Source organism: Macaca fascicularis, chromosome 8 (genome assembly GCF_037993035.2).
Source record: "Macaca fascicularis isolate 582-1 chromosome 8, T2T-MFA8v1.1".
NCBI classification, from domain to species: domain Eukaryota; kingdom Metazoa; phylum Chordata; class Mammalia; order Primates; family Cercopithecidae; genus Macaca; species Macaca fascicularis.
Window position 1 is genome coordinate 126,403,156 of NC_088382.1, and position 10,455 is coordinate 126,413,610.

Here is a 10,455-nt window from a genome sequence, read left to right on the forward strand (position 1 = left end):
GAGACTCTAGCCATAAAAAGAGTCCTTGAAACTCATCTAGACCTATAACCAGTTTGACAGTGAGGAAGTTGAACCCAGCTTTCTTGGGGAGTTGCCCAAGATCAAACGGCTTGGGTTTGTGGCAGAACCAGGACTCAAGGTTAGGAATTCTGACTCTAGGCAAACGAAGCTCTTGAGAGTTCTTTCAAAACACTCCGTGCGAATGATTTAGGATAGTCCTAAGGCAGGAGGAAATACAAAATGGTGGCACCCCTTGCCCTGACAAATGGTTCCTGAGTGACATTAGTTTCTATGGTGGTGTAGCAAGAACATTTGGACTTCAGGCACGAAAAATGCGTTCCAAACACTAACAAACTACGTGCTCTTCGTGAACGAGCTTAATTTCTTTATGGGAAAGCAGCCAGTACAAACCTCCCCACTCATAGCTATCCAATATATCATTTCCTTCTTTCACTTGGGAATTATAAACATTCAAGGGAATAATGTAAGGTAAATCACTTAGGACAGTGTCTGGAACATATTAAGGTTCAATATTATCACTGACTACTACGATACTGTTAGTCTTTCAGAGAAGCTCTTGATACGTGTCTCTGAAACGTAGGTAACACACTAAATGTATTCTGTAATTTTCTTCTACCGTGGCCCCAGACTGCGCATGTGCGCCCCCATGCGGAATCGCTCAACCCAGCGATTTTCCCGCGTACGCATAAGTTCCGCCCTAGGACCGCCCCTTTAAGCGCGGGCACCGCGGTGGAAGCGCGCGCTAGTCTGGACATGACGTAAGCCAGTGGGCAGGCCCGGAAGACAGGGGCGTTTGCTTCCGGCGCCAAAGGCACTTCATTTCCGGGCGAAACTAGCATAGAGGGTACTGGGTTGTCCGTGAGGGCGTTTGCTGATGCTTCCTGGTCCGGTGGCCTCGGTCCCGGTAAGCCAGGCATGAAGATCACAAGGCAGAAACATGCCAAGAAGCATCTTGGCTTCTTCCGCAACAATTTCGGAGTCCGCGAGCCGTACCAGATCCTGCTGGACGGCACCTTCTGTCAGGCGGCGCTGCGGGGCCGCATCCAGCTGCGGGAGCAGCTGCCCCGCTACCTCATGGGGGAGACACAGCTGTGCACCACAAGGTGGGCCCGGGGGGCCGGGGAGGAGGCAAAGGGGATCCGTCGGGTGTTGTAGAGACGAGGCCATTGCCCACAGACCTTCACTGAGAGCTCAGGAGGGGCAAAACGCCCCGCCCACGTGGAGTTGACAGTTAAGTGGAGAGGTGAAGGTGGTCCGGCGAATACCTATAATAGAGGCAGATTGGACAGTGCCCTGTGAATATCACGTGTCGTTAGCCTGGTGAATGAGAGCACATTATAGCAGAAAGATCTGACTTCGAATGTTAATCCCAGTCCTACCAGCTCTGTGATTATATAGCCTCTCTGAGCCTCGGATTCCTCATTTGTAAAATAGAGATCGTAACTGCTTGTAAGATCGCTGTAAGCTCAAAGGAGTATAGCGTACTAGAGCGTTTTTCGGTATCCAAAGTGTACCCCTCTTCAAATGGTTGCCGTCATTTGCATAACATTTCTTAGTTTAAACCAAAACTCTTCAAGCCTCACAGTGAACCTATGAGTTACCATCTTTGATGTCCAAGGCAAAAAGTCAGTACTTGAGATTAAGGAATCTGCACAAGGACATTTGTTTATTCAACTGGTTTTATTAAGTACCCCCTATATGCCACACACTGCTCCCTCATGGTCAGTAAAGTGCATAGGTCAGTCTGCAGTGGATGTGTTTTCACTCTAGGTCTGATGTTTCCCCACTTCATTGAAATGTGGGATGGAAGCTTGTGGGGATGAAGAGTGGGGAGGAGAGAATTGTGACAAATTTCAGATAACATTTGAGCCCATTCACTTGTTCAATTCTGAGGGGAAGAACTATTTTGAATGACAGAAGAGAATGACACTTCTTCTTGTGGAGACCTCTTCACACAGAATGGAGTTGTGAAATGCCTGGGAAAGAGGTTGCAGCACAGAATATATTTGAGAATGAAACTAGGAAGAAGGCAAATTGAGGCTAGACCATGAAGCACTGTTAAGAAATTTAGTAGTTTTTTCATTGTAGAATATTTACTTTTTAAAAAGCAAAAAAAGAAAATTAAAATGAGTCATAATGCCACAAGAATGGACTTTTAAGCCAGGCAAGGTGGCTCACACTTGTAATCCCAGCTACACAGGAGGCTGAGACAGGAGGGTTGCCTGAGTCTAGGAGTTTGAGGTAAGCCTGAGCAACATAGGGAAACCCCCATCTCTAACTACAACCATAACAACGTATGGGCTTTTTCTGTGTATACAGTGTTAATAGTCTCCTTTTCTCACATACCACTACTTAATGAACAGCTTTCTGTATTTGTTCAGAATTTCTCAAGCAGTGTCTCAGCTGGGTTACAGATACCCCCAAAGTTTTGATCCTCTTAGTCTTTAGGGCTAACAAATCCTTCAGTAGTCTTTGCCCCTCAATTGATTGCTTTTGTCTACAAGCAATTTGTCCATATACTCCTGTGTGCCATAGAAATATTAACATTTTAAATACAGTGCTATGATATTAAAAAGGTTGAGAAGTGCCACCTAAAATTATGTTCTACAGCAATTTTTCTAACAAATTTATTTTAACTCTGGAATTTTTCAGACAACTCAAAAGTAGAATAATATAATGAAATCTCTCTCCAGCTTTTGCAGTTACTAACATGGCCAATCTTGTTGAATCCCTCACCTCTTCTTACTGATGGGTTACTTTGGAGTGTATTATTCTATCAGTTCTTTGGCATGTATCTTGAAAAGAGAAAGAAGCCTTTTAAAAATCAGGATTCAAACTAAATACATATATTACATTTGATTTATATGTCGCTTATGTTTTTTTTAAAAAAATATTTTTGAGATGGAGTCTCACTTTATTGCCCAGGCTGGAGTGCAGTGGTGCAGTCATGGCTAACTGCAGCCTCCGCCTCCCGAGTTCAAGCGATTCTCCTGCATCAGCCTCCCAAGTAGCTGAGATTACAGATATGTGACACCATGCCCTACTAATTTTTGTATTTTTTAGCAGAGACAGAATTGCACCATGTTGGCCAGGCAGGTCTTGAACTCCTGACCGCAGGTGATCCACCCATCTCGGCCCCTCAAAGCGAAGGGATTACAGACCTGAGCCATCACGCCAGGCAGTTTTTAAGTATATTAACAGTTTTCTCTCCCTTTACATGTTGCAATTTATGTTTTTAAGAAATCAGGTAGTTCGTTTTTCAGTGGAATATATTCCTTAGCCACTAGTAGTTAGGTCTCTACAGAGGTAGAAGGTTTGAAGATATGTGGAGTTAACTGATGAAGTAGAACAGGAGAATGTCATCAGGCCTGGGTTTTATTTTAGAAAAGGTAACTGCAGTGATGTGAAGGGTAAATAGGAGAAACAGGAGAGCAAAGGCATGAATTGCGGTTGTTCAATCAAGAAGTAAGGGGAACCTAAACCTGGGATAGGAAAGGCAGGAACCCAAGGGTTCTCCAAAGAAACGTTACGTTACTGAGATAGATAGGTCGAGCAACTGATGGCGTAGGAGTATGGGTGAAGAAGGGCAGGAAGGTCAAATGTGATTTCTGATTTCTGTCTAGGGTGTCTGGAAAAATAATAATTTCAAAGAGATAGCAAGTCTTGGAGGATAAATTTGGATGCAGGAAAGTGGTTTGATCTTAGACATGGTGAATTTGAAGAGTTGATGGCGGGATGCCCACAGGCTGGCAGTACTCAAAATAGAGGTCAAGTCTAATGACTAAAGCAGCAAAATCTTAAAACAGAAAGATGATAAAGGAGATGAGGCGAGAAAGAATCTGGCAAAGGCTGGCTAGGGTCAAGGAACTCTTATGACTAAATGTTTTTTTAAAAACAACTTGATGACGTGAGAAGTTTTACTGTTCTGAATTGAAAATATTTTGAAAGTGTACCAATTTGTACTTGAAGCAGAAGCTTATTACGCTATGGTTGGGACAAGGGAGCTGTTGTCAAACTACAAGTCTCAGTACCACTTACTAGTTACTCGAACTTTGGCATGTGACTTGAAATCTCAGAATGAGGTGCTCTAAAATAAGGATAATTTCAAGGTAAGCGACCTAACTTCGTAGGGTTATTTTGAGATTAAGCAAGAATTATGTGAAGAGCAATTTGCATGCTGCATGGAGCATAATAAGTGCTCAGTAAATTTTAACTGTTGTTCTTCCTACTTGGTAAATGCATTTTTCAAGTCATCTTTTAAAGTAAATGGTTACCAGGTGACAAATTTAGATTGTAAAAGCATAGTTTTATTTTAACAAAAAAATTGACTATTGTTTTTTACACTTTATGTAAACAACTGAAATGTATCTGCTGTAATTTTTCTTTTCAGGTGTGTATTAAAAGAGTTAGAAACGTTGGGAAACGACTTATATGGGGCAAAATTGATTGCACAAAAATGCCAAGTTCGAAATTGTCCTCATTTCAAGAATGCAGTGAGCGGATCAGAATGTCTGCTTTCTATGGTTGAAGAGGGAAATCCTCATCATTATTTTGTGGCAACACAGGTGATACTACTTTTAAAACCACAGGCAATTTTAACCATTTCTATTTATACTTCATATGCAGCTATTTATAATCAGAAAAAAGTTAGAGTGATTAGACGTTTAAAAATACAGGCTTCTAAGTTAATTTGCAGTCAGTAAAAGCAATTGTCATTTGATAATTTGAGGAAAACTAAGCATGTGATATTCTTTTTAGTAGTGGAAGGTTGGTTTTTTGTTTTTAAATGATTCCTTTGTTTTGCTTTTTTTGTTTGCTTGCTTCTTGAGACTTTGAGGGTCTCACTATGTTAGCTAGGCTGGTCTCGAACCCCTGGGCTAAAGTGATCCTTCCACCTCAGCTCCTGAGTACCTGGGATTACAGGTGTTTGCCATCATGCTGGACACTGGCAGAAGTTTCTTTTTTTAAGACGAGAAATTGTTGACATGAGATGTGATGATTTGTTGTAGGATTCTTGAAGGGAAGATAAGTAGAGCAAAGTTCCTATATTCTGTTAATGTTTGTTCATATTCCTGGATTTCATACTGTTTCTCAAAGTCATGGTTCATACTGCTTAAGACTGTACCAACACTATGAAATATTTCAGGCTTTTAAAGAAAAACATTCCCATCTTATTGAAGGCAGGAGAAGAGAGACTTTCGGGGGTGATATTAGGTTCACATACATACAGATTTGATTATCAGAATTATAAAATTACACAGAGGCAGAGCTGAATTTAGAATCTGAGTAGCTAATTACTACACACTTTCTTTTCCTTTAACCTCTTCAAGCATTCTTGACCCTTTCCAAAGAATATCTTAGAGTGGAAACAGGAGAAACCCACCTAACACATTTACCTTTGCATTAGTTTGTAATTTGTGGCTCTAGAGTATCAGTAAATCCAATTCACACAGCTGCTACTAACACTGTGCTCAGATTTTATGTTTTTCTTCATTTATCATAAAATATACCCCCATTACTCAAATGAATAAGTGAAGCTTACTCATTTGAAAAAAAAAAATCTGTGATCTCTTTTATTTTTAATATAGTTCTTGAAAACCTATTTGAGGTACCTTAATTGACATTTGAACTAAATAATTCTGTTTTCTTTTAAATAGGATCAGAATTTGTCTATGAAAGTAAAGAAGGAGCCTGGAGTTCCTCTCATGTTTATTATTCAGAACACTATGGTTTTGGACAAGCCTTCTCCCAAAACAATTGCCTTTGTAAAAGCGGTGGAGTCAGGTCAGCTTGTCTCAGTGCATGAGAAAGAAAGTATCAAACATCTCAAAGAGGAACAGGGTTTAGTAAAAAACCCTGAACAGAGAAGAAGAAAAAAGCGCAAGAAAATAAGTGGTCCCAATCCTCTTAGCTGTTTGAAGAAAAAGAAAAAGGCACCGGACACACAGTCATCTGCTTCTGAAAAGAAAAGAAAAAGAAAAAGAATTCGGAACAGATCTAACTCAAAAGTACTTTCTGAGAAGCAGAATGCAGAAGGAGAATGAATCCTTTAGATACTTTTAAGGACATTCAAGTGTGCAAATGAATTTTTTACAACTAGAAGTATTTGTATAAGAAGGCCAAACTTGTTTTTGTAAATGAACCCATATGTTTTAGCTAAAATTAATTATAAAATAAAAACAGTGACCAGTCTAGTCAGCACGGCAAAACCCTGTCTCTACTAAAATACAAAAATTAGCTGGGCATGATGGTGCACAGTTGTAATTCCAGCTACCCGGGAGGCTGAGGCATGAGAATCGCTTGAACCTGGGAGGCAGAGGTTGCAGTGAGCCGAGTTTGCACCATTACACTCCAACCTGGGCAACAGAGTGAGAACCTGTCTCAAAAAAAATAAAAATAAAAACAGTGAATGGGTTTAGGTATGATGGTATTCACTTTACTTACTAAATGGTTTTGGGGAGTTGTTTTTCCAGGTAAAATTGTCGCCTCTCTGGTCCCATTCCCACCTTCAAACATGTGCAAACAGTTTTAAAAAATCATATAGTTAGTTCTAAAAGGCTTGTGACAAAAAAGAGGCAGTCCGTCTTTCACAGTGACAGAAGAAACTTCCTCTTTCAATTCTAGTAGTTGAAGAATTTATATTTCCAAATTATATGATCATACTGCTACTTTTTGATACATCTATTATTTATTGACTTCCTACTAGAAAGAATGAAATTTTGCCCATTTATACTGCACCATTTTTTCTAGTACATGAGTATTTTACTCTTTGTACATCAGAAACTCAGTATTTTCATTATTATGACTAGGGTTTTTTGTTTGTTTGAGTTCCACTTGTCCAATAAGGATGATGATTTTCTTTTAGATGTAAATGTTAACTTCAATAGCAAGAATTCAGAAATAATATTTTCTTTAAGATTGACTGTGAATATTATTGGAAAGTGTCTAAATGAGTCTGAGGATCAATGAAGGTCAATTCGGTTAGGAATTGAATAATCAAACCTGTCTCTCTCAATTCCCCCAGCAATTGTTTTAGTCATTTATCAGGCCAAAATTAAAATGTTTTTGTACTATAAGATGGAAGTATAAAATTATTGGACAAGACAGTTCCTGACTGGCAACTTCTGGAGTCGCCCTAGAGCAGTGATTCTCAGTCTAACATTAGGTTATCATGATGAGGTATGAGTAAGTTCTTAATGGTTAAATGTGAGAAAATTCACATTTATTCCCATAGAAATGTCATTCTCAGTTGAATTCAGAGATACTTCTTCGTTGGAAATTGGAATTAGAGCTTTACACCAAAGAGTAACACATAGACTATTCAATCTGGCAAGCCAAGGTAGTGTTTGGATTGCAGTGTCATGATTCTGTTTTAAATTCTTGACAGTAGAAACATTTTTAATAAGGAAGGCAAAAATACTGGAAAAAACTGAATACTGTAGTTTTTGTGAGGAAAGTTAACATTTGTCAATAATGGCAAGCGTTAAGGCCACCTAATAAAGTGTAGACAAAGTGATAAAGCAAATGAAATACACACTGATGATACTCATTTCAATATGCTAAAATACATTAATTTTAGGTATTACTCAATCTATTTCTACTTAATCAGTGCTATCTGATTACCTGTTAATAAGCATCTGAACTGGAGAGCTGGAAAAATTCACTTTTTTATGAAGCAGTAATTATAGAAGTACTAAAAATTACAATGTATTAGAAAGTATGTTTAATATTTTGGTAGGGCATGGTGGCTCACGCCTGTAATCCCAGTACGTTGGAGGGCTAAGGCTGGCAGATCACAAAATCAAGAGATCAAGACCATCCTGGCCAACATGGTAAAACCCTGTCTCTACTAAAAATACAAAAATTAGCTGGGTGTGGTGGTGCACGCCTGTAGTCCCAGCTACTTGGGAGGCTGAGGCAGGAGAATCACTTGAACCCAGGAGGCAGAGGTGGCAGTAAGCCAAGATCTTGCCACTGTGCTCCAGCCTGGCGAGAGTGAAACTCCATCCCAAGAAAAAAAAAAAGTATGTTTGATATTTTAAAACTGATTAGTCATTTGTGTATTTTGCCAGTAAAATTACTTTAAAAGATATTTTAACAAAAGTCTCATATCCTTGTGCTTCAGTTTTTTTGTGTGTGAATACTGTTCCTACACCACTACCCCTAAAATCCTCATAATTATTTGCTTTATTTTTTCATACAACTTGGGGAGGGGAACCATGGGAGTATGCACATGGGATATCCATTCTGTGGTTTGGAAAAAGAAAATGTTAACCTCTGCTTTAGAGGGTAGCTACTAGCTTTGTTGGGGATAAAAGTGTAATACATTCACTTTTGAACTCTGAAAGTTTGCCAGTCTGAAAAAGGGTGTTTCTGAAGACCAGAAACTTATTTTTAAGTGTTTGCGGTTGTGTATGGGCACGATACTGTATTCCTTACATTTTTATAGCCCTGCATCTACTTCTCATCCCTGCGAGTATATAAATTAAAACCAAGTCACTTTAGAACAGCTTTGAAACTAGAGTTTCAAAGGTAAAAGGATTTCATGTTTCTGAATCTGGGTAAAGCAGGATGACTGTCATTTGACAGGTTTAATTACTAGTTTTTGTTTTGTTTTGTTTTGTTTTTTGAGATGGAGTCTCGCTGTGTCACCCAGGCTATAGTGCAGTGGCACGATCTCGGCTCACTGCAAACTCCACCTCCTGGGTTCATGCCATTCTCCTGCCTCAGCCTCCTGAGTAGCGGGACTATAGGCGTGGGCCACCATGCCCGGCTAATTTTTTGTATTTTTAGTAGAGATGGGGTTTCACCGTGTTAGCCAGGCTGGTCTTGATCTCCTGACTTCGTGATCCACCTGCCTTGGCCTCCCAAAGTGCTGGGATTACAGGTGTGAGCCACCATGCCTGGCCTAACCCTAATTACTAGTATTTTTGTGGGTGGATAGAATGAATAGTTTGGAATATTTAAAATGTTTTTATAAATGTTTGCTTACTCTCTCTCTATATGACATTATTCCCAATTAGTTTTATATCTCCAAGATATATGTATTTGGTATATACACATATGTATATATACATATTCTATATAAGAATATATTCCATATAAGAATATGCTGTATATATTATATACGGGAATATATTAGTCATTGATGTATTTTGCCAGTAAAATTAAAAGATAATTTAACAAAAGTCTCATATCCTTGTACTTCAGGTTTTTTTGTTTTGTTTTGTTTTGTTTTTTGTGAATACTATCCCTATATGTATATTCCATACAGGAATATATTCTATATATTCCATATAATATATTCTATGAAAATACATATTCCATATAAGAATATAGAATGTATAATACATGAATTTGTACTAAGAGTAAGATGTGTCAATACATACTTGTTGAATGAACGAAAATAAAAGCCAAGTGTGGTGGCTTATGTCTGTAATCCCAACATTTTGGTAGGCCAAGGTGGTAGGACCACTTGAGCCCAGGAGTTTGAGACCAGCCTCAGCAACATAGGGAGATCTCATCTTTACAAATAATCGAAAAAGTGCCGGGTGTGGTGGAACGTGCCTGTGGTCCTAACTACATGGAAGGGTGAGGTGGGAGAATCGCTTGAGCCTGGGAGGTTGACATTGCAGTGAGTCTTGATCATGCTACTGCACTACAGCCTGGGCGACAGAGCAAGACCCTGTCTCAACAAACAAAGAAAATGAAATAAGGTCAGGTCTACCAGAAGGGAGAGTCATGACCTCTCATCCAATTTCCAGACTAAAACAGTTCAAGGGCCAGAGCCCCTTAATTTAAAGAGAGGCTGGGTTCTCTTGAGAAAGAACCCAGTATATAAAAATTTTTCCTCTACCCCTTCCCCAAAGGGACCTGTGGCCACTTTCTAGAGGGACTGTGTATTGGGGAATAGAAATACTCAGACCTTTGGGAGTATTTCTGGCTGTGAATTGATGCTAATTGCTAGGGTCTCAAAATGCCACTGGACCACCATTTAGAGTAGGAGTTTATGGTGGTGAAGTGACAGAAAAATTGAGTTATAGGTCAAATTTGAGTCCGGTGGGCTCAGCAGGTACTTGAGCCCATCCTGTTTATTCCTAATTCAGAATGTATAGTTGTTAAAAACATACTTGGTAACTGGTCATGTCCCCATATTGGCTCTCATTTATGGACTAAGGGTCATTAGGATAGGAAGGGTCAAATAGAAGCTGTTGGAATTTCTCTTTTCTGCCTGTATAATAAACCAAAAGATAGGACATCATTGGAGGAATTGCAGAGATTATTAACACTACTACCATTTAATGCTAGAATGAGATAGAAGTGTTCATTCCTATTACATCTCCATTTAATGCATCTATTGGGCCTCTGCAGAAGGTAGATGATCTTAAAACCAATGACTGGAATATTTAATGTTAATCAGGCATGGTTTATTTC

The 10,455-nt window shown here is 39.2% G+C and overlaps 1 protein-coding gene across 1 annotated transcript; it reads left to right on the plus strand.

Annotated features, from left to right (window-relative positions):
• Window positions 1-839: 839 nt before the first annotated feature.
• Window positions 840-8,124, plus strand: UTP23 (UTP23 small subunit processome component). The gene is made up of 3 exons (XM_005563962.4): window positions 840-1,124; window positions 4,412-4,586; window positions 5,679-8,124. Exons 1-3 carry the CDS (start codon window positions 937-939, stop codon window positions 6,063-6,065), a joined length of 750 nt encoding a protein of 249 aa, XP_005564019.3. The 5' UTR covers window positions 840-936; the 3' UTR covers window positions 6,066-8,124.
• Window positions 8,125-10,455: the final 2,331 nt, after the last annotated feature.